Here is a 24489-nt window from a genome sequence, read left to right as displayed (position 1 = left end):
AAGTTCCCTATCAGGTCATAACCACTAAAATAGAACTAATTATAAAATAATATCAAACCAGCTTGCTAAATTGTTATACGAAAGTGTTCCAAATATTAAAATAAATCTTAGACTGGAAACCAATTCAGAGAAAACGTGCCCATTTATTTTTTAAAATAAACATTTTAAGCAAGTCATTAAGTGTCAGTTTGGCTCAGGGGTTCCACTCCTGCCTCTGGTTCAGAAGGCTGTGGGGCTCAAGCACCGATTCCGAACTTCGGCACATAATCTCGGCTGATACCTCAGTGCATCATTGCGAGAGTGCTGTAATATCAGAAGTGCTGACTTTCACATGAGACTTTAAACTGCTTGCCTATTCAGGTGGACATAAAAGATTTTTATTTAGAGAGCATGGAGTTCTCCTGGTGCCCTTGCCAATGTTCATTCCTCAACTAATACCACCAAAACAAATTAACTGGTCACTCGTCTTACTGCGATTTGTGCAGAGCTTGCTGTGCACAAATTGGCTGCTGTATTTGCCTACATAACAATGACTGCATTTCAAAAGTAATGCTCAAACTCTTGGGATGTCCTGGAGGTCAGGAAAGTCTCTTATATAAATGCAAGTTCTTCCTTTCGTGGAAATAAATGCTTGATCACTGGAAGAAATGAGATAGAAGAGGAAAGGAAAGTTCCTGACAAGGTTGTAAGGTAGAGTGTCACTGAATGGGAGATAAAGTATGGTGCTAGAGAAGTCATTAGTTGAAAACAGCAAGTGTTCAAATTGAAAAGAGCATACGAGCAGGGTACTACAGGGGTTTGGCGTGGGACCCTTGCTATCTGATATAGATTAATAATTTGGATGGCAGCATCCAACCACAAAATTATCAAGTTTGCAGATAATAAAATTGGAGGCAGAACAAATAAGAAATAATGCAACCAAACGGAGGAGGATTTGGATCTTACAGGTAACAGAACACAAAGTCTATTCCCCCTCCCCCAATTTCCTGTGCTGAAGGTGTTAACTCATGTTAGGATATGGTTCCGCATGCACCGTGAATCCTGAGCAACGTGTTTAAATGGAATGGCCATACAGCACAGCAATGAAGAAAGATCTAACAATTATGTTGGAAAATCTATGAAATCATCAGCCCAACGATTGGCTGCAATGACAAAGGTAAATAAGCACCGAGTTACATTAGCAAAGGCTTTATTGTTAATGTAGATGATATTGTTCAGGTTCCATATTTTGCAATTCTGGTTACCTAACTGTAGGAAATATTGGTCATTTGAATGAGATATACTTATTAAGAAAAAGCCGTGGCAAGTTACTGCAGTGCAAACTGTAGATAATACCTCATACAGTGGCTGCAGAGTGTGACGGAGGGGGTGGATGTTTAGATTAGTGGATGATGTGTCAATCAAGCACACCGCTTCGTCCTGGATGGTGTCAAGCTTCGAGTGTTGTCACAGCCACACTCATCCAGGCAAGTGAAGAGTATTCATCCCGATCCCGATTTGTGCCTAGTAGTTGGTGGAAAGGCTTTGGGGAGTTAGGAGTTGAACCACTCACCACAGAATACCCAGCTTCTGACCAAGTATGACAAGTCTGCTCTAGTAGCCACAGCATTTATGTGGATGGTCCAGTTAAGTTTATGGTCAATGGTGACCCCCAGGGTATTGATGGTGGGGAATCAGTTATAGTAAAGCCATTGAATGTCAAGGGGAGGTGGCTAGGCTTTCTCTTGTTGGAGATGATCATTACCTGGCACTTGTGTGATTCCCAGGATATTAATGATGGGGACTTGGTGATCATGATGCAATCTGTAAGAATATTGGAAATAGGGCAAAATGGACATCTTTTTCTTAAAGCTACTAGCCAGATCCAAGGATCTACTATCCTTAGATACAGGGGTGGTGCCAGAGGACAGGAGAATTGCAAATGTTACATCCTTGTTCAAAAAAGTGTTTATGGATAAACCCAGCAACTACAGGCCAGTCAATTTAACCTCGTGGTGGGAAACTTTTATATCCTCAACTTCAACCTCAACTGGAGTATTGTGTCCAGTTCTGGGCACCACACTTTAGGAAAGATGTGAAGGCCTTAGAGAGGGTGCAGAAAATATTTACTAGAATGATGAACTTCAGTTACGTGGATAGACTGGAAAAGCTGGAAGAGAAGAGCAGAGAAGATTGAGAGGAGATTTGATAGAGGTATTCAAAATTATGAAGGGTCTAGACAGAGTAGAGAGAGAGAGAAACTGTTCCTATTCACTGAAGGGTCAAGAACCAGAGGACATAGATTTAAAGTGAATGGCAAAAGAACCAAAGGAGTCATGAGGAAAAACTTTTTTTTTTAAACACAGCAAGTGGTTATGATCTGGAACGTACTGCCTGAGGGGTTGGTGGAGGCAGATTCAATCGTGGCTTTCAAAAGGGAACTGGATAAGTACTTGGAGGGAAAAAAATTGCAGGGCTACAGGGAAAGGGCGGGGGAGTGGGACTAACTGGGCAGTCTTGCAGAGAGCCGGCACTGACTCGATGGGCTGAATGGCCTCCTTCTGTGCTGTAACCATTCTATGATTCTATATTTGTATGCTTCAGCAAGCGCTGTACAATACTGATCCGTAGTAGTTTTCTACCTCCATTACCTGTGATATTTAAGTGACCTGGAGTTGCTCCCCTAACTACACATTGCTGGCCTGAGAGAATGGCTAACAGCATAGAACCTAAACCTCAAAATGCTTAACAATAAATAAATTTGGGAACAGGGTTGATGAAGAAATGAATCAGCAGTTTCATTATATACCATAGATTCAAGCTTTCCAGTGCAATTTTTGCATTTGCAAAATTTAACACTTAAAATGCCATAAAATGGCAATCCCAGAGTCAAAAAAAAGCCTTAATTTATATAGCATCTCATCACATCTCTCAAATGTCCCAAAGCACTTCACATGTAACAAAATCAATTTGAAGTGCACTGTTATAAAGTCAAACATAGCAGCCATTTTTCACACAGCAAGGAGGCGGCCATTAGAAGGCATTATGCCAAAGTATTCCTCTAACTGGATAACTGTCACAATTTCAGCTTTTTAGCCAACCATTTTCATTCCACAGATTCACAGCAGTTCTTGGAAACCAACTTTGAAACTTAGGATTCTGAGCTGTGTTTATATCCATAACCTGCCTTGTGCAGAATTGTGTGAACTGAGGGTTGACAATTACCCAATTTGCATTGATCAAATTTTACAGGCTGGAATAAAAAATATGAAGCACGAAGAGTTGGCCAATATTTAACAGTACAATATAAACAAATATACGTACATCAAAAATATCGGTACTGGGTCAGTTACCCTTAGTAAGCGCTTGTTAAGAAACAATCACCTTTTCAGTTTTGAAAAAGAGACCAGATTACTAACAAAGCAAATTCAGCAGTTTCATCTTCTCATGCCACTTTTGATACCCGCTGTGAAGCTCAACAAAATTCACACAATCCGATCAGGTGAAAGATCAGTTTGAAGATCTAAACAGCCATAACAATTTCACACCAATTACTAATCAATTATTGAGATGAATCATTTAAGCTTAGCATCAAAAATCATCATTGCTTTGTTTCCTTTCCAAGAAGCCAATGTAAAAATTGTGACAACCTGACAGATAAAACATTGATCAATGTAAATATAAACTGAAAATCTCAAATCACTTTCTATCTAATCCTTTTCACCCCTATTAATTGAATAATTTATTGGATGTGTCTGGTAAGCTTATATTTTGGATAACATTCCATCACAACTGAAAGCTGCCATGAAGTTGCAGAAATGGAGAATTGTTCTGATCTGACACTTAATGTGAACTCATCAACAATCAACATGATCACCCCCAGTAACACTTCCATGCACCACCCCCCCCCCAACCCATTAAAGGGAAATCAAACCATCCAGCAAGAGCAGACCAAAATGCCATCTGTCCATCTGCTCTAATGCTGTCCAGGTACATGATCCTGACCAACTTTCCAAACTCTGAATTGTCTAATCTGAAGTGCACAGCTTACAATGCTCTCGACTCACTTCAGCAGCAGCCTACTGCCTCAATCAAAGCTTTCAGCTCGTACCCTCTGTTGCCGACCACAGGCGCACTGTGATCTTAATGACGGGGCACAAGTTGTGCATTCGATTTCAGGTTCTATTAAATAGCCAAGACATGATCCTACACTGAAGTCTCATTCACAGCAAAGTATCAGTAAATCACAAGACTATAGTATCCATGCAAGTGTTAAGGGTCCCGTGTTGCTGTGAATTAGCCTTTTAAATGGCAATTTACTTGTATGCAGAGAAAAAAAGAATGCCTATGGGTCCTGGCCCAGCGTTACATATATCAAGCACAATGAAGTGATTTTTCACCCCCTCTCCCCCACCCATCTCCCCATTTCTTCTAAAGGCAGAGTCATGCTGGTTTCATTGACCCAAGTGGGAGTCTCAGCAGGCTATTCATCTGCAGAGATGCTGCACTGATTTGACATCCCTATATGCACATTTACAGAGGATTTAGTGAATAGTGAAGATATGGGAACCATGCCTGATTTTAGCCCTCTTTAGCCCAGAAATGCTGAGACCAATTATAGCACCCCAACTGCTGCCCTGGCTGAGGCTGGTTAACTCAGACTCTGAATCAAACCTATAAGTTCTAGGCAGCTTTTGTTTTGAAAAGAACTCCTAACTTTAGTATGAACAGAATGTAATCCTTTAGCTGAGATTATACAAACTCCATACATAGGTATTGACTGCTAATTTATGCTACTGTTTTTATAGTATATCCAGTAACAAATTTTGGAATGCAAATAAATAAGATGGTAATGCCACACTACAGCACATGGTATGAAAAGCCACACTTCCAAATGTTCCAACATTTATTTTTCCGGCACAGTTTAACATGTTCTTCTTGTGGTTTTGCTCAGAAATAGGTTCTTAAATACCTGAGACATGGCATTACAGAAGTGAAAAACTACTCCTTAATAATATCGTCTTTTCAAGGCAAATGGTTTCCTCCAAAGCTTGGCTGACTAGGCTACACACACAAGTACTTTGTGCACTTTTCCTAAATTAAAGCAGCTATTGATAATCCAATATTTTACTGGCGTAATGTCCGAATACCATTATGTTTAACCCATTAATACCCAAGTTTCTCTTCCATTCTGTGGCTCAGGAAAATACTTTTATTCATGCATTCGTGCTATCAGAACTGGGGTGAACTACCTTTCAGCAAAGAGCAGGAAAAACAAATTCCACACTGACAAACAGAAATGCTGAAATCTAAAAATATTAATGTGGCTTTTGACAGGCTTTATTTCAAGGTATTTAGTTGAAATCAGAATTGCACTTACTGTTCGTCTCATTCATCTCAAATACATCTTCTCTCCCTATCTCTTTCCTCCTCTCATCTCATCTTTCTTCTCATTTGTCTCATTCCTCACTCTCATTTACTCTTTTATCCCCCTTGATCCTTGTATTTCCCCACTTCTTTTCCATTACTCCTCATCTCAGTCCCTTTTTCATTCCCTCGCTGTTTCTCTCATCCTCTCTCCAAGTCTTCAATCATGCTACACTCATTGTCTCTCCCCTTTTGTCTCATTCCACATGTTTCACATAGTTACCAACAGTGGCTCTTTGTCTCATAAACCAGAGCGGCACTCCTACTGCAGGTAACACCATCTGCCTTCTTTTATGCTGCAAAGACTGATAGCATTGAAGGTTTGCATTTGTGGCCGTAGCAACAGCACTGCTCCCCATTTAACCCTTTGTCACGCTTCAGGCCAATTGATTGAGGGCTGAGTGCCAGCTGTACCTCTCCTCACCCACTGGATAAGGTGGCATATACAGGCTAAACTTAGATGAATCCAAAATGATTGGAAACATACATGAACAAAAATCTTATGTCATGAGAATGGATGTGGATAAAAGGTCCCATTTTCCCCACGAAAGTCTCTAATATAACCAAAAGACAGACCAAATTCAGGTTTTAGCTATATTTTGCAATTTTAGCCTTTTCTAATTTAACATTCTTCCCCCTCTCCTAAAAGAACCTTCGATTAAAAGCACTCTTCCGTCTTCTGAAGAACCACAAGGATTGTCAACCAGAGTACTGAATATATAGGCTTCGATAATAAGTCCCCCACGACAGGCAGTAGGTGGTAGGGGTAAATCCTAAAGAACAGGGAACTCGTCCCCATCCCGCCGCGTACGGCCGTTTTTAGGGTGGTGGGTTTCGAGCCATTCGGGTGTCCTGTCTGGGAGAGGTGGGACACTTCATTACCATATTTAAATCAGGCTCCCATAGTGCAATTGGAAGCCTGATTTAAATTTAACTTGCTGACCGGGTCTCGCAGGGTTTGGAAAACCCAGCAATGAAAGGGAGGCAGGAGCTGCCGGCTCCACAAGGTAAGTGCTTTTTATAGCGCTCCTGATGGGCAAGGAGGAGCAGGAGTGCCTTCCCCCCAGGCTCCTCAAAGAAGCCTTCAGCCTCCCTTCTGCCGATCGTGGCCTCTGTCAAGCCCCTGCCGTGATTGGCAACCCCCCGCCCCAGTCCCCCAACTTGCAGCATGCTCCGCAGTTGGCCTACTCTCCCTCCCCCTACCAACCCACGACGTGCAGCCTGCCCTCCGATCGTCTGACCTCCTCCTCCCTTCACCCAAACTTGCAGCCTGCCCCACGATTGCCAGACTGTCCAATTTGGCCGGCTGCTGGGCGGAAACAGGACCTCCACGTTCCCGCGTATCCGCCCGCCCTCCCCCATAAATATTGGGGGCCATAGTTTCTAGCACCTATTTATTTATTTTAAAGAGTCCTTCTTGATCAGTTCAAGATTTTGGTATGATATCGATTAGGTTCTTGCTTTGTGCCATGCATATAAAGGAGTGAGAGAAAATGAGCAAAGAAAAACACAAGCACTGTCTATGACAATAGAATAAAGAACCTTTGGGGTTCTGGATTACAACCTAGAAAGCAGAACTTAATCCCAAACTCATTACTTCATTAGGTGGGGCAAAGGAGGGGTTGGTTAAGTATGTAAATTATATTTCCTGAAAGTCTGCCCCCAATGAGTCATACAGATCAAGGTGGTCCCAAGTTGAATTACCTGTTACTGCGTTAGTTGATGTATGCCAGACAATGATGGGGACAATGCAGATAGCTTCAGTGTTCCTGGACTAAAGAAGAGTAAAAAAAATCTGCAACGGTTCATCAACCTGTAAAGTGCATCTATGGGCAAGGTTGAGCTCACTATGATGCCACCAGGCAAACAGCTTGCCAACACCCACCATCTAGGATGCCAACTTGAGTAACGTAACAGCGGGCTGCGCTGCTTAGCATGAATCACTGACTGGAGATAAGGGATGCAATTACGAAAAATAAAAAGCAATTAATGCGGTGCTATGGAGAGGTGGGGTGTAAATTTAACTGGAGAGAGAGCAGGTCACACACTCACTTGCTTACTCATTCATCCAGTAAGGGTTGCAATAGGAACTCTGATCAATTTCCCCCCACCCTAGCACAGAGTGCAGATGTCAATAGTAGTAAACACAGTTGCTGTGACTGAATCAGCTTACAGTACAGGGATCAAATCTGGGACCTCCCTGATCTATGAAAGAGCGCTACATCACATCATGCATTTGTCTGCTGAGCCAAGTGAGGGCAGGGGGCCGGGGGGGGGGGGGGGGGAAGAAGGAGAAAGGAGGTTATAACCTCATCATGGGTATTTTTACAAGAAAAAAAGGCAGTGGGAGAAGATGAATGAAAACCTGCATCTAATACAATGGAGCCAACCTAAAGCATTTAGAACAAGATTTTAAGATTAATCTAACTCCAATTTTGCCTCAGTTTCCTGGAAAACATTTTGAACCAATTTCAAAGATGGATGTTGGAAAGACAAAAATTTTTTTTTGAATGCCCATTATTAGATGGAAAGATGGCTACAAAACAGAGAGTAGGAGTTAAGCGAAGTTTCTTGGACTGGTAGAAAGAAGTTTCTTGGACTGGTAGAATGGCTGATATGGGAATAGGAAATGATTCGAATTGATATATCGCTGTGCTTCGTCCGTACCCCCGCCACCTCCAACTGTCAACACAAGTTCCAGGTCAGCCTATTATTCCCACTTTAGAAGGATCACAAAGAGTACAACGACTGCAATTTAATTTTTTGTTGCAGAAAAACACTGCCATTTAGATTTTCAGTAAATAGGAGGCATGGAGGGACACAGCTGTTCTTAGGTGGTTTTTAATGTAACGGATACAAAAATAATATACGTATATAGATGCAAATCAGTACGACTGGACTGGACATCAGACCTAATTTTGCTTCTGTACCCTCAGGAGTAATAACTGAGACCAAAGTGAAATGAAAGCATTAGTGGGAATGGGGCTATAGCTTAACAAAGTGGAAGAGAGCTACAAACAAACAAACAAGAGGGTTACAACTGGAATACAAAAGCAGAATAACACATCTCCCTAAAAACGTTCAGAGTGCTAAAGGTGAAAATAAAAGCTGGTTTATATCCACAGCAATTAAGTTAGGATTCTAACACATTCACGAAAGAGGGATGTGGTATCCTATATGTATTTTCATAACATCTACCTTATTATTTATCTGTGATGTGGAGATGCCGGTGATGGACTGAGGTTGACAACTGTAAACAATTTTACAACACCAAGTTATAGTCCAACAAATTTATTTTAAATTTCACAAGCTTTCGGAGGCTTCCTCCTTCCTCAGGTGAATGTTGTGGAAATGAAATCTTCGAATCCTTCGCATTTATAAATCACAGAACAATGCCTGGTGATTACTGCCCGTTGCCAAGGCAATCACAGTGAGCAGACAGAGAGGTGTCACCTACAAGGCCACCGAATATACAAACCCCCCAAAAAAAGAGGTGCAGAGACATAGAGACATCCGGAAAGAAGACAGCAAATGACCCGTTATATTAAAAACAGATAACATTTGTTCGCTGGTGGGGTTACGTGTAGTGTGACATGAACCCAAGATCCCGGTTGAGGCCGTCCTCATGGGTGCGGAACTTGGCTATCAATTTCTGCTCGACGATTTTGCGTTGTCGTGTGTCTCGAAGGCCGCCTTGGAGTATGCTTACCCGAAGGTCGGTGGCTGAATGTCCTTGACTGCTGAAGTGTTCCCCGACTGGGAGGGAACCCCCCTGTCTAGCGATTGTTGCGCGGTGTCCGTTCATCCGTTGTCGCAGTATCTGCATGCTCTGGGGCATCCTTTCCTGCAACGTATGAGGTAGACAACGTTGGCCGAGTCACAGGAGTATGAACCGTGCACCTGGTGGGTGGTGTCCTCTCGTGTGATGGTGGTATCTGTGTCGATGATCTGGCATGTCTTGCAGAGGTTACCGTGGCAGGGTTGTGTGGTGTCGTGGACGCTGTTCTCCTGAAGGCTGGGTAATTTGCTGCGAACGATAGTTTGTTTGAGGTTGGGTGGCTGTTTAAAGGCGAGTAGTGGAGGTGTGGGGATGGCCATAGCAAGGTGTTCGTCGTCATTGATGACATGTTGAAGGCTGCGGAGAACATGGCGTAGTTTCTCCGCTCCGGGGTACTCTGTTGGTTGCGTCCCGTGTTAGTCTCCTGAGGAGGTCTATGCGATTTTTCGCTGTGGCCCGTCGGAACTGTCGATCGATGAGTCGAGCGTCATATCCCGTTCTTACTAGGGCGTCTTTCAGCGTCTGTAGGTGTCCATCGCGTTCCTCCTCGTCTGAGCAGACCCTGTGTATTTGCAGGGCCTGTCCATAGGGGATGGCCTCTTTGACGTGGTTAGGGTGGAAGCTGGAAAAGTGGAGCATAGTGAGGTTGTCCGTGGGCTTGCGGTAGAGTGAGGTGCTGAGGTGCCCGTCTTTGATGGAGATTCGTGTGTCCAAGAAAGAAAATGATTCTGAGGAGTAGTCCATGGTGAGCTTGATGGTGGGATGGAACTTGTTGATATTATCGTGTAGTCTCTTTAGTGATTCCTCACCGTGGGTCTATAGAAAGAAAATGTCGTCGATGTATCTGGTGTATAGTGTTGGTTGGAGGTCCTGTGCAGTGAAGAAGTCCTGCTCGAACTTGTGCATGAGAATGTTGGCGTATTGGGGTGCGAATTTGGTCCCCATGGCTGTTCCGTGTGTTTGGGTAAAGAACTGGTTATTGAAGGTGAAGACATTGTGATCCAGGATGAAGCGGATGAGTTGTAGGATGGCGTCTGGAGATTGGTTGTTGTTGGTGTTGAGTATTGATGCTGTCGCAGTGATGCCGTCATTGTGGGGGATACTGGTGTAGAGTGCCGAGACGTCCATCGTGGTGAGAAGTGTTCCTGATTCAACAGGTCCGTGGGTACTGAGTTTTTGTAGAAAGTCTGTAGTGTCACGACAGAAGCTGGGGGTTCCCTGCACGATGGGTTTCAGGATGCCCTCGATGTATCCAGAGAGGTTCTCACACAGGGTTCCGTTGCCTGATACGATAGGACGTCCGGGTGTGTTGGCTTTGTGTATCTTTGGGAGGCAGTAGAAGTCTCCCACGCGGGGAGTACGTGGGATGAGAGCGCGTAGGATGCTTTGAAGGTCTGGATCGAAGGTCTTGATCAGTTTGTTGACATGCCAGATCATCGACACAGATACCACCATCACACGAGAGGACACCACCCACCAGGTGCACGGTTCATACTCCTGTGACTCGGCCAACGTTGTCTACCTCATACGTTGCAGGAAAGGATGCCCCAGAGCATGGTACATTGGCGAGACCATGCAAACGCTGCGACAACGGATGAGCGGAAACTGCGCAACAATCGCCAAACAGGAGGGTTCCCTCCCAGTCGGGGAACACTTCAGCAGTCAAGGACATTCAGCCACCGACCTTCGGGTAAGCATACTCCAAGGCGGCCTTCGAGACACACGACAACGCAAAATAGTCGAGCAGAAATTGATAGCCAAGTTCCGCACCCATGAGGACGGCCTCAACCGGGATCTTGGGTTCATGTCACGCTACACGTAACCCCACCAGCGAACAAATGTTATCTGTTTTTAATATAACGGGTCATTTGCTGTCTTCCTTCCGGATGTCTCTATGTCTCTGCACCCCTCTCTCTCTCTTTTTTTTGGGGGGTTTGTATATTCGGTGGCCTTGTAGGTGACGCCTCTCTGTCTGCTCACTGTGATAGCCTTGGCAACAGGCAGTAATCACCAGGCATTGTTCTGTGATTTATAAATGCGAAGGATTCGAAGATTTCATTTCCACAACATTCACCTGAGGAAGGAGGAAGCCTCCGAAAGCTTGTGAAATTTAAAATAAATTTGTTGGACTATAACTTGGTGTTGTAAAATTGTTTACAATTATTATTTATCTGTAATGCAAGTTTATCAGCAACATTTAACAGATCAGAAAGCAAGCTTCTGCATACTCATAGCAGAATTGTTTTATCAAGTAATTTTACAACATATTCCAAACATACAGCTTGGATTCTTTTTATTGCTGAAGTCGTGATTTATCGAACTAATTTCTGAATTAATGCCATTAAAAAGTAGTTTATGTAATTAATTTTATACCCTGAGGATAATCACAAGATTTTGAAAGCTTGAATGAATGTAATATTTATGTCCTGTTTATAGTGTTCCAGTGCAGGTGAATCTAGGAAAATTCCCAGACTTTCAAAGGGACCAACAGCCTCAAGTCTGGGAGAATTCAGTTAGCAGCCAATCCACTGTGTTTATAGTCTTTGTAAACCACCATAGGAAACTGCAGGTGTTCCATTTTACAAATTACAACATAGCGGACATCAGACTAATAAAAAAAGTATCTTTTATCATCTGCATTTTAATTTTGAGTAAATGTAGAACAACTTTCATCATATTATCTTGCCATATTGAGTTCCAGTACCTTAAGCCGAGCTACAAAATAATCCATACTGATGGATTGGCCCGAATTCAGCTGTTTAAGCCAGCAGAACTGTAGTTTTGCACTCGGTTAAATAGAGCAGATGCGGCAGCTGTTTACCTCATGATACTCATGGGTCTTACAATCGGCATCAGATTGACAGCTTCCTGTCCTGGCCCACTAAACTTTCGGAATTGGTTCTGGCTTTTGTATGCTTGTTTTATGAACCAGTTACATATCAATCCCCAGGCCCGCCCTGTGTGTTCCTACACTGCTCACTTTTATTTCCAAACTGTTTTAGAAGCTGCTGGGGTTCATACATTGGCAATTGTTTTTTTTTAAAAAAGTCTGCATTAGTACATCATGACACTAATACATCACTACGCTGGTGCTTGCACAGAAAAACTTGTATTTGTCTTATGAACTGGCCTTCAATGGGCCCAAAGGATGAGCGGCAGAACAGGAACAAAAGACCTTGCTTGAAAATGGACCATTCAAAAATTCCAAAGGAAATCAAATCCATTTTCGTGCATGCAGACAAGTGACTAGAAGACAACGCACAACTTATTCTAAGGCGTATTGTTCTACACTTATGTTTGTTCTCACAAAAAGATCTAGTTTCACTACGTGACCACTGAGAAATTAAACTGAAAGCAACTACCTGATCATTGGATAGACCTGCTTGCCTATACACTTAAATTTGTTTGCTATTATTCTTGCCAAATAATTGAAACTAAATAGGTTAAGAATCAGATAGGTTCTAAACAACAGTCTTCAACTGGAAGAATCTATACTTATAGAAGTTTTAAAAGTACACGTTTAGGATGATATATACACAACCTAACTCCCTACATGGCGAGATAACAAATTTGTACTTAAAAATCACACCTGCTTTCTCTGGGAGGGGTGGGGTGGGGGGGGGGGGGGGGGGGGGAGAAAGAGAGGAGGGAAGAAATCAGCCTGCTGTCAATCTGAAGTCTATTTCTTACGACGTCAGTTGTATCTAGGTTGTGTGGAGTATCCCCTCAAGAGGTGGCTTCTCTCCGTGCTGCCATGGTTAATTTAAATGGCTGCAGCCAGCAGCCTACAGGCAAATCAGATCTACAGGCAAATCTTTTTTGTCGTCATGAGTGAGCTCACTCAGCCAGGCTATAAATGTAATTTTCACATTGTTGACTTATAGGGCCCTTCCCCACTCATTGGGGTGGGGGGAAGAATGCAAAGTCTGTGACCAGAATACAAAAATTGCAAGTTACACATGTAGCTGATTTAATGCAGTTGGTTAAAGAGTAGCCTGACAACACTCATTATCCAGGCTTTCACACTGGCGTGAGGTACCAGAGGATGCCAGGCAATTGTGCAACCACACTCCAGCAAGGAGAGCAGAGAGAAAAAAAACGATTAAAGGGGCATTTAAAAAAAAAAAAATCCTTTGAGGAGTTCCCTGCATTGAGCTATTTTCCTTCTATAAATTTGCTTTTAGGATATACACATATAAACAAACATACATTCTCACTAATTTATAAGTCTAAAATGCTTGTTATAGTATTTTTCCCCATCACAGTGCTCATTATCTTGTTGCAGATGTAGGTCATGTACTGCATACTACACGACAATGTTTTTGTGCACGGTTTCTGACGCTCCTCCCAACTATTAAGATCACAGCTGTAAGGCTGCTACAGAAACTAGTGCCCACTCAAGTATTTTCTTAAAAATACAAATATAAAAATAATTTTTTTTGCTTAAATTGTTTTCAATATGTAACAAAAGTAAGAGGCCTGAAGTATGATGGTATTAAAACTTTTACATAGTTAGATACACATAGAAGTTTTGAATTTGGAATTGGCTCGAATCCCACAGCCAAGAAGTTGTAGCTAGTGGTTGTGGATCAGCCCGGAGGCAGGTTACTAGCAGTATCTTCCATGGATCGGTGTTAGGCCCACTACTATTCACTGTCTTTATTAGTGACCTGGATAGTGATGTTGGGAGTATGGTCAGTAAGTTTGCAGATGATACTAAAATTTGTGCAAGCGTTAAGATTGTAGAGGAGTATAATATTTTGTAAAAAGATTTAGATGTGCTGGGGGAATGGGTCAAACAATGGCAAATGGCACTTAACCTGATAAATGCATGTAGGTAGGACCAATGCAGAATACACATCATTTATAGGGAACGATACTGAAAGTGATTGAGAGATAAAGGACCTAGGTGTTACTGTGCACTGATCAATGAAAGTTCATGACCAATGCAGAGAAGTCATAGCCAAAACAAACAGGGGGTGTTGGGTTGTATTAATAGAACCATTCAGTACAAATCAAAGGACAGCATTCTGTCATTGTACAGGTCGTTTTGTTAGACCACATCTGGAGTACTACACCCTGTTTTTCGTCCCCTCACATGGTGATACATCGGCCTTGGAAACGGTTCAGAGGACAGCTACGAGAATGATTCCTAGCTTGAAGAAACTTAGTTATTCAGATAGTCTTAAAGAGCTAGTTCTATTTACTTTAGAGCATCGTAGACTTAGAGATGCCCTGATAAGAGGTACGTAAAATAATGAATGGGCTACATTCTGTGCCCATTGATAGATTGGGGAGGATTAGGGGACATGCATTTAAACTATGCAAAAGCAGGAGTAGGCTGGATGTTAGGCAGTTCTTCTTTTCCCAGAGAGTAGTGAGCCTCTGGAATGTGTTGCCGGCTGGTATAATGGGTGCTGACTCTGCATGTGTTCAAGAGGGAGCTGGACCAGTTCTTGGCTGGGGCAGAAATTGCAACATATCGGAGCTAAGTGGATTAACAGTTAACGTATGCATGGCCAGTGTGATCTCCTCGACTGGCTTTAATCGCCTGAAAGCGTTGGAGAGGAATTTTCTAGAGTTTTCTCCCCTCCTCATTTGTCCTGGGTTTTTTGCCTCTCCCAGATTACATGGCTGAGGGGGTGGGCATAGGAGGTGTCTAGTCACGATGCTTCAGCCATCAAGAGTGTGGGGCAGGCTTGATGGACCAGCTGGTCTTTGCCTGCCTGTCATTTTCGTATGTTCGTAAGTTATACACATCCCACCTGCCATATCAATCAAGGGGACATCTAAACTTTTGAGGCAGTCAACTTTACGAGCTTCAAGTAAGACTTAGAACTAAAAGACAGCAAACTCCTGAAAATATGTTCCCACTTCTGAGCGCAGGAACATTTCGAAAACAAGCAGCAAAAAAACCCGCAGATGCAGAAAATCAAACAAAAACAGAAAGCACTCCAGCAGGTCAGTCAGCATCATGTAAGATAACATTTCAGGTGTAGATGATTTATTAGATGAAGGGTGTATATCTGAAATGTTAACATCGGTTCTCTCCACAGATGCTGACTGACCTGCTGAGTCTGTCCAGTATTTCCTGTTTTAATATCGCTAACAAAATACCTAGGTTTTTTTAATAAAACTATAATTGCAATATACATATTTATAATGGTAATGGTCATAGATCTTGCTGAAAATAGGTTGTCTGATAGATCAAGGTATAAAAAAATGAACCAGCTAATAACAGCAATGATAATTGGTTCTCTAGAATTAGCCTGATGTTGCAAGACTTTGCTCACCTTCATGACATTGTCTATGGTGAAGCCACTGTTATCTGTACCCAACTCCTTCAGCAAGCGCTCCACCAACTCAATTTGATTCATTACCAGGCGGACTGGAACTTGTGGCTTCAGAGGCTGCATTAACTGAGGTGGGATAACGTGAAGAGGTCGTACTTCTTTTAACAGTGCCATTTCCTGTGAAGGTATAAGATATTTTTTGAAAATGTTGCTTCCACTTCATTTCTATTCTGTTCAGTTTAAACTGTGATTATTAAAAGCAGTCATATCAAAGACAACAGATATGTTCCCTCTTGCAACATAATTGGATATTTTCATAACTTGAATTAGTGCACTGACAGGACGTTGCACTAGCATTACTAGTTCGTTATTTACAGGTCATGTGGGCTACAGAGCTCAGGGAACGCACGGCGCCGACGCTCCCGAGCTCAGGGAACGCACGGCGCCGACGCTCCCGAGCTCAGGGAACGCACGGCGCCGACGCTCCCGAGCTCAGGGAACGCACGGCGCCGACGCTCCCGAGCTCAGGGAACGCACGGCGCCGACGCTCCCGAGCTCAGGGAACGCACGGCGCCGACGCTCCCGAGCTCAGGGAACGCACGGCGCCGACGCTCCCGAGCTCAGGGAACGCACGGCGCCGACGCTCCCGAGCTCAGGGAACGCACGGCGCCGACGCTCCCGAGCTCAGGGAACGCACGGCGCCGACGCTCCCGAGCTCAGGGAACGCACGGCGCCGACGCTCCCGAGCTCAGGGAACGCACGGCGCCGACGCTCCCGAGCTCAGGGAACGCACGGCGCCGACGCTCCCGAGCTCAGGGAACGCACGGCGCCGACGCTCCCGAGCTCAGGGAACGCACGGCGCCGACGCTCCCGAGCTCAGGGAACGCACGGCGCCGACGCTCCCGAGCTCAGGGAACGCACGGCGCCGACGCTCCCGAGCTCAGGGAACGCACGGCGCCGACGCTCCCGAGCTCAGGGAACGCACGGCGCCGACGCTCCCGAGCTCAGGGAACGCACGGCGCCGACGCTCCCGAGCTCAGGGAACGCACGGCGCCGACGCTCCCGAGCTCAGGGAACGCACGGCGCCGACGCTCCCGAGCTCAGGGAACGCACGGCGCCGACGCTCCCGAGCTCAGGGAACGCACGGCGCCGACGCTCCCGAGCTCAGATAGGATGGTGTGAGGCCATGGAGTGATTTCAACATGAGGACGAGAATTTTAAAAATCAAGGTGTTGGTGTACCGGGAGCCAATGTGGGTCAGCGAACACGGGTGATGGATGAACAAGACTTGTTGCAGGTTAGAATACGTGCAGCAGAGTTTTGGATGAGCCCAAGTATATTGAGGATGGAAGATGGGAGGCCGGCCACGAAAGTATTGGAATAGTCAAGTCTAGAGGTAACAAAAGGGGCAGGTGAGGTTTTCAGCAGCAGATGAATTCAGGCAGGAGCGGAGATGGGTGAAGTTACGGAGGTAGAAGTAAGTGGTCTTGGTGATGGAGCGATACGTAATTGGAAGCTTATCTCAGGGTCAAATAGGATGCTAAGGTTGCGAACGGTCTGGTTCAGCCTCAGACAGTGGCCAAGGAGAGGGGCGGAGTTTATGGCGGGGACCGAAGACAATGGCTTTGGTCATCCCAATATTTAGTTCGAGGAAATTCATGCTCATCCAGTACTGGATGTCGGACAAGCAGTGACAAATCAAAGACAGTGGAGGGGTCGAGGGAGGTGATGGTGAAGTAGAGCTGGGTGTCGTCAGCGTACACTTGGAACCCGATGTTGTGTTTTTAGATGATGTCACCGAGGGGCAGCACGTAGATGAGAAAAAAGGAGGGGGCCAAGGATAGATTCTTGGGGACGCCAGAGGTAATGGTGCAGGAGCGGGAAGAGAAACCATTGCAGGTGATTCTCTGGCTATGACTGGATAGATAAGAATGGAACCAGAGAAAGATGCAAGTTCAGAGCTAGGGCAGGGGGGAACCATGGGGGAAGTTTAGCTTGGTGGACTAGGGGACACTTGGTGGACTTGTTGGAGGTGAGGGTGGAGGAGGCAGGGGAGAGGAGTTTAAGAAGACGGTTTGTCAGGGCCTGATGGCGCTTTATATGGTCCAGCCCGATCTGGCAATGAATGGCTAAACCAGTTGTCCGCCATAAACGTTCAAGTCTGCTTCCCTTGAACTTAAGGGAGCGGAGATGAGGATTGTACCAGGTTGAGGGAGAGTAATGGTTTTAATGAGGAGAAGGGCATCAAAGGTGGAGATGAGGGTGTGACTGACCAGATCGGCAGCTGCAAAAATGTTGTGGTGAATGGAGGGCCAAAGGCTAGACAGTTGGGAATTTGACAATGCCGTCATAAGTGATTTGGGGGAGTTATTTTTTCCAGGGATGGACACAGAAGGAAGTGGGTTTGGGAGGGGGAAGGAGGATGTGGGTGGAGAGGGATACAAGGAAGTGATCAGAGGTGGCCTTATCCGCAATTGACACTATCGGAGTAGAGGCCGGGTGAGATGGCAAGGTCGAGGGGGTGGCCCTGAATATGGGTAGGGGAGTATATATGGAGGGAGAGATTAAGGGAGGATAAGAGGGCAGTGAACTCAGAGGAGAGAGATAGAGGTTGAAGTTACTGAGGATGAGAAGTCACTCAGTGCAGAGGCTGAGGGAGGAAAGCAGTGAAGATATCTTAGTGAGAAACTTGGCATGGTACTTGAGCAAGTGGTAGAGAACGAGGATTTTAAAGGAGAGGTGAGAGGCGTGGAACAAGGTGAGATGCTCAAAGGGGGAGAAGGTTCCAGAGGAGTAGGGGGACAGATCAAGGTGTAACTTGGTGATAAGAGCCACACCACCACCACGGCGGTCTGGGTGGGGCAAGTGGTGGACGGTATAGCCAGGCTTCATTAAGGGGGAAGGTGCCATCACCCAGGTTTCCGTCAAGGCCATAATGTCGATACAATCATCCACAATATGCTCATGGATGGCAAGTGCCTAGTTCACAAGTGAACAAACATTCTGGAGGGATATGTGGAGAGGGGCGGTGATAGCTGATCTGTTGGCAGAGTCCACAGGGTCAGCGCTGGGACGGATGAGTGGGACGGGAAGGTGGTTGGCAAAATTAGCCCCCATTGGGCTGCTGGGCGGCTAAGTCGGTGAGAGAGTACAATAGGACAGTTGGGGTTGCTGCTCCTAACGAGGCAGCGACGAGTGCCTCGATGGGCCCTTTGGAGGATGCCAAGAGAGGCACAGAGGGAGGCTGTAGGCTTATCCAAGAGGAAGTCAAGCCAGGGACAGCGGCAGGAGAGTAGGAAGGTCGAGGAGTGCTGAAGAGTTGGGGTAGGGGCAGAGTACTCGAAAGGGGAAAAATGAAAGGAGGCATGACAACAGGAGAGAGGGGCCTTGGAGGGATTGAAAAAAGGAGAAATCGAAGTGATGAGCTTGGGTCCGGAGTAGCAGGCAAAATGCGCACGCGAATGGGCACAGAGAAACTCAAGTTACATAGGCGTGGTTACATAGCAAGATTGGGATAGATATGTCCTGGTAATATAAACAGGGAATAGAGAGGAGGTAATAGGAGGGAGTCCAAAGTTAAAGTCAGAGGTCCTGTGGTGGGATAAGGTTGACGTACATAGGGTGGGATCTGTTTGGAGCATCGACGAACTGATGTCCAGGTTCGGAGACAGGTGTGGAAGGCAAGCCAATAGGTTGCCTCCAATTCCATGTGCTCTCATTTTTGTTAACAGACTCTTATTTGGATACTTGTCAAATGATATCAGCATAATCTGATAAAAACTCACACCAAACTCCGCTGTCTGCTGGAGGAGCGAATCCTCCACATTGAGCCTCCCACCTCATTTTGACTCTGAAAACACTCCACACCAGGCCAACCTAGCAATTGACTTGTGGGCCCCATCAATAAATATGTTGCCCCACGAATGGGCGCTGCAAGATCATGCAGGGGAGCTGCAGCCGTTTCTCTGAGGTTGAATTTGACAAATCCACAGCATTGACTATTTGATATAATTTGAGCTGCAAGGTTGGATTAATGAGGGCGCATTTCATTCAACGAGAAGAGGTGAGGGTGACTTCTTTGGAAGTGAGGTCACTAGCGGAGCTGTAGCTTTTTAGCATGCACTGAGAGCAACGTCATCGGGTGGCCCAGTGCATGCGCAGGAGTACGTCACGGGTCGATCGAAAACCAGAAGTACCCACACTGTCACTAATCACTCTCGTCAAACTAAACACTGTGGGAGAGAGCTGCGGTGACTGATGGGGCAGTGTGTGCGGGCCATGGATTGTTTTCAACTTTATTGGGCAGAAAATGGGGGCAGGTCACCTTTCACATTACAAAGTGAATAGTGACACTGTGTCCAATGACGTCACTTATTGCGCATGGGCCAGGCTTTCTGAGAAATCAACTCGCTGCCGTTCTGATCAAGAGCGTAATCCAGGTCTAATAGAAGAGAGGAGGGGAACGTGATCCATCTCACCATCTGCCTCACATTCTCCCTCTCTTCCCCTCCCCCTTAGATCAGGATCACATTCTCTTCCCTCCCCTTCCCCTCCCCCCATCCCACTCTGCTCCCTCCAGGCTCCCCCATTCTTCCCCACTTCGTGCGTTGCTTCTGCTCCCCACTTCGCACATTGCTTCTCCCCTTCCTCTGGGCTCTGCTCTCTTACACCCCCCCTCCCTTTCTCTTCTCTTCCCCCCCCCTTTTCTCTTCTCTCTTCCCCCCCCCCCCCCCCCACCCTCTGCTTTAGGACGACCTGCATCAGCTACATTTTTGGTGCTCGGCCTCCGGTCCATGCTTTTAGTGAACAGCAGTGAGGGCATCTAAAATGTGCATTTGCAGTTGGTGACCTAAGATGCGAGCGCGTGGTCCAACACTCTCTGGGCTCGAGTGTACATGTGCATGCGCTAGTCACAGCATTATTTACAGCCACCCATTTTAGTAATGTAATGCAAGGCTCCCTCAGTGGGTAAAAGCACAACCTAGTGTAACACTAAACAAATCAGAAGTCCCCAGATTTGATTCCCAATCTGTCCTGAATCAAATGATTCCAGGTGGGGCAGAAATAGGGGTGCCACAATTGCCCAAAATTTTAAATATGATATAGAATCAATAACAAAGGAGGGAAGTGGATGCCTGCTCACTGACTGTCCTGCTATAATGGGATCATTAATCCTTGAAGAAATGCTTAATGCAGCAAACTCTCCAGGTTGCCGCCCACCTTTGGGCAAAGAGCCTGTGAATGGAACATGATGTGCCACAGCTTTAGCTTTACATCTACTGCTGTATGTTACATAATGTGACGCATAAACTATTGACGTGTACGACAAAACATTAAGAAGGTACTATTGTACTTGGCAGTTAGAATTCAATATATTAAGTGAAAACATGATAGTCCCATCAACAAGACTGGAAATTTAAAAAATGCGCAACCCCTATGCACAAAACAAAATCTACCAAACCTACCAGGCTGAACAGCATACAAATCTAACTAAAAACAAAGATGCCAATCTCATCACCCATTTTCCCCGTCGAATCAATAACCCCACAGTGGCTCAACTGTCAAAGGGAATCCTGATTTTACTGCAACTCAGATTAAGGGCCACAGGAAATATTTCTGCAATTTAAAAGAGAACTTACACTTGTGTAGCTTAGCACAGATTGCATTGTGAATGAATAACTGCATTTTGACAATGAAAATCACTATTTAAAAGAATCATGCAGTGTAATATAGATTCTGAAGAGACAAAGAATATGTCAATCATCCAAACATTTAGTTTTTGACAGTAATATTTAGATAACATTTGATTTGTAGTGACATTATAAATGAAACCTTTCCCCACAGAAAATAAGGATTAACCACTTTGAATGGGTCACAGACACTAACTGGAAAAATACCAGATGATTGGCCCCTTCTTTATGGCCCCACATTTTACCTCCCTGCTCCAACATCAGTGTGGAGGTGGGAACAGCATGAAGGAGTATGTTGCTCTCCTGATAACAGGGGTCTGAGGTAAATGGCGTAGGACTCTCCATAACCAGTTTTACCACTTGAATTAAAATCGAACAGATGCAGACAGATCATCGGACTGTTAAAAAGTACTTCTCCGGTCTTCCCCCTCCCCCACATTACTAGCACTAAGAATTAATTTGCCAGCCAAGGAAGACTAGTATGACTCAAACATGCTCAACGTAATGTAAATACAGACATAATGCATTAACATATGTTGAATGAGGACGTGACTCGCTTTCTGACCCAAATCTATCTTCCAACCATTTAAGCACATCTGGATCAGGCATGGCGGGGCGGAGAGGGGTCAATTAATCCCAATTCAGCTGATCCGAACTCTTACCAGTTAGAAGGTAACAGCAATTTGGAACTAAATTACCGGGCAGCTCACAATTTAAACTTTTTCCTATACGACTGTATTGGGTAGAAAATTAAGATGGAAAATGTAAATTAAAATAAAGAAAGTCAGTCTCAGAAAGACATATTGTTATGGTGCAAACATATCATTATTCGCTGAGGTAATGATCAGTACGGCTGCACAACTAGTACAGCCCTTAAGCTGTACAAGCAGCCAGTAAAACTAAGCCAGACTGTTGGTTTTATTGCGAAGCTTGATCTGAATGCAGACATTAAATCAGTTGCCAATGACTTCAGAATGAATCTCCCAGGAACGCAGTTTAACAGTAAATAGACGGAATGATTGTTCCCTTGTAAACTCATCTGTGAAATGCAGGGGAGCTTGAAAACGTTGATGCAGTCATCTAGTGCTCCATGTTGCCAGCAGACAACAAGATGAACATTGTCAGCAGCTCATGTTTTTATAATGAGCACGTGATTACAAAAATTACATCAGCCACCACCCTGCAAGAAACCATTACAACAGTCCACAAGCAAGACAACTGAATACAGATCCATTCAGTCACACCTATTAGGAGACTGCTAATGCAATTTTAGAGGTTTAAATGAAAATATAGTCCTACACAGATTCAGTGGAGATTGCACCAGTCCCACATTTCTTTGCTAAGTGAGGTGCCAGTTTTATACTTGATATTAGCACCAGCAACAGCAGCACATTTTAGTACAATTTCATAGTTCCCATTTTGCAGTACATTATAAAGAAAAGTTTCTTTTTAAAACTGCTTGAATGTTTTAGGGTCGAGGGCTTTTCTCTTAAAAAAAAATTTGTTCTTTGGATGTCGGCGACACTGTAGGCCGCATTTATTGCCTATCCCCAGTTGTCCTTTCTCCTTGAACCGCTGCAGTTCTTGTGGTGATGGTGCTCTCACAATGGTGTTAGGCAGGAAATTCCAGCACTAATGAAGAGCAATACATATCCAAATCAGGATGGACTGAGACTTGGTGGGGGAAACTTGGGGATAATGATGATCCCACAACATTACTGTTATGGTTATTCTCAGTGGTAGAGGCTGCAGGGAGTGGGGGTGCAGAAGTAACTTTGGTGAGTTGCAGCAATGCATCCTACATACTGCAACCACAGTGTACCAGTGGTGGAGGACATTGAAGTCTTCCATCCAGAGTACCTTCAGTGCCCTTGCTTCTCTGAGATTTGTCCAACTGATGTTCAACATGAAGGAGGTCAGTTGAGGGGCATGATAGGTGGTGATCAGCCGGAGGCTCCCTTGACTTAGTTTGACCTGAAGCCGTAAGACTTCAGTTTGTAGTCAATTTGAGGGCTCCCACAGCCATTCCCATCTGACTGTATATCACTTTTGATAGGACTATCCTGTTGATGAGACAGGACATATCCAGGGATGATGATGGAGGAGCCTGGGATGTTAGCCAATAGATATGATAGTGAGTATGATCACGTCAGGTTGTTGCTTGACTAGTCTGTGGGACAGCTCTTCCAACTTGGGCAACAGCCCCGCCATGTTAGTGAGGAGGACTTTGCAGGGTTGACTGGGTTGAGATATACCGTAGTCTTACCCAGGTGATTTTTTAAAAAAAATTGTTAAATTTCGCAATGCAACTCTGCCACCAAAAGGAAAATCTTTAGTGTGCAATTATAAGGACGCTCTTGTGATGATAGGTTTTAAAAATGCAAATCACCCTGTCCCTGCAAGGTTGTAAAAGCACAAAACCTCTATTCGCAATCTCACAGAAAAGAGCTTATGTCATACAATGTCTAAATACTATAATACAGGGGAATAAAAGGCATCCTTTAAGAGGTGTGACGGAAACAGAGCTCCACGAGGCTATAAACTACAAAATCTGTTTTGCATGAAGTTTTACATAGGCCAATATATTATAGATTTAAAATAAAACTTAGCTGCATACAGAAAATATTCAGCAATACACTTCAATTGTAGAACAGATTAGACTCATCAAATATTGAAGTGTTACATAGAATTTTACAGCACAAAAACAGGCCATTCGGCCCAGCAGGTGTTTATTCTCCACATGAGCCTCCTCCCACCTTACTTCATCCCACCCCATCAACATATCTTTCTATTCCTTTCTCTCACTTACTTAACTAGCTTCCTCTTAAATGCATCTATGCTAATCGCCTCAGCCACTCCATGTGGTAACAAGTTCTACATTCTCACCACTCTCTGGGTAAAGAAGTTTCTCCTGAATGCCTCATTGTATTTATTAGTGACTATTTTATATTTATGGCCTCTAGTTTTGGACTAGCCCACAGGTGGAATCATCTTCTCTATGTCTACCCTATCGAACCCCTTCATAATTTAAGACCTCTATCAATCACTCCTCAATCTTCTCCTTTCCAGAGAAAAGAGCTTGTTCATTCTTTCCTTAAAGTCCTTTTCAGAATGTTTTAACTGAGGAATTGATGAATGTAACCTGGGCACTTCTTAATGCCAGAGTCCTGTCTCATTATTGAGATGGGGAAACGAACAGCTGAAGCAAGCAACTACAGATTAGAGAAAAACAATCTTTGTGTGGGGAACGAAACAATACATAAATCTATCTATAGATAGCAATGGCTTTCAAGGGAGGCAGCAACCAACCAGTTCTCCAGTG

General features: G+C 44.5%; 1 protein-coding gene and 1 long non-coding RNA gene across 4 annotated transcripts in view; one reads left to right on the top strand and one right to left on the bottom strand.

Moving 5' to 3' along the window:
• The window catches only part of cep104 (centrosomal protein 104), a 258478-nt gene that overhangs the window by 153313 nt on the left and 80676 nt on the right, over positions 1-24489 (bottom strand). For both annotated transcript variants that reach the window (XM_067970659.1, XM_067970660.1), the window contains exon 14: positions 15478-15654. In XM_067970659.1, the coding sequence (XP_067826760.1) occupies positions 15478-15654 (177 nt within the window). The remainder of the gene's footprint in view (positions 1-15477; positions 15655-24489) is intronic.
• The window catches only part of LOC137301201 (uncharacterized), a 78671-nt gene that overhangs the window by 50859 nt on the left and 3323 nt on the right, over positions 1-24489 (top strand). The window contains exon 1 of one of the 2 annotated variants that reach the window (XR_010958243.1): positions 15538-15662. The exons of the other annotated variant lie outside the window; for it this stretch is intronic. This is a non-coding gene — a long non-coding RNA (uncharacterized lncRNA). Of the gene's footprint in view, positions 1-15537; positions 15663-24489 lie in introns of those variants that run through there. 2 annotated transcript variants of the gene reach the window in all.

Source organism: Heptranchias perlo, chromosome 32 (genome assembly GCF_035084215.1).
Source record: "Heptranchias perlo isolate sHepPer1 chromosome 32, sHepPer1.hap1, whole genome shotgun sequence".
NCBI classification, from domain to species: domain Eukaryota; kingdom Metazoa; phylum Chordata; class Chondrichthyes; order Hexanchiformes; family Hexanchidae; genus Heptranchias; species Heptranchias perlo.
This window is presented reverse-complemented; position numbering and strand designations above follow the sequence as displayed.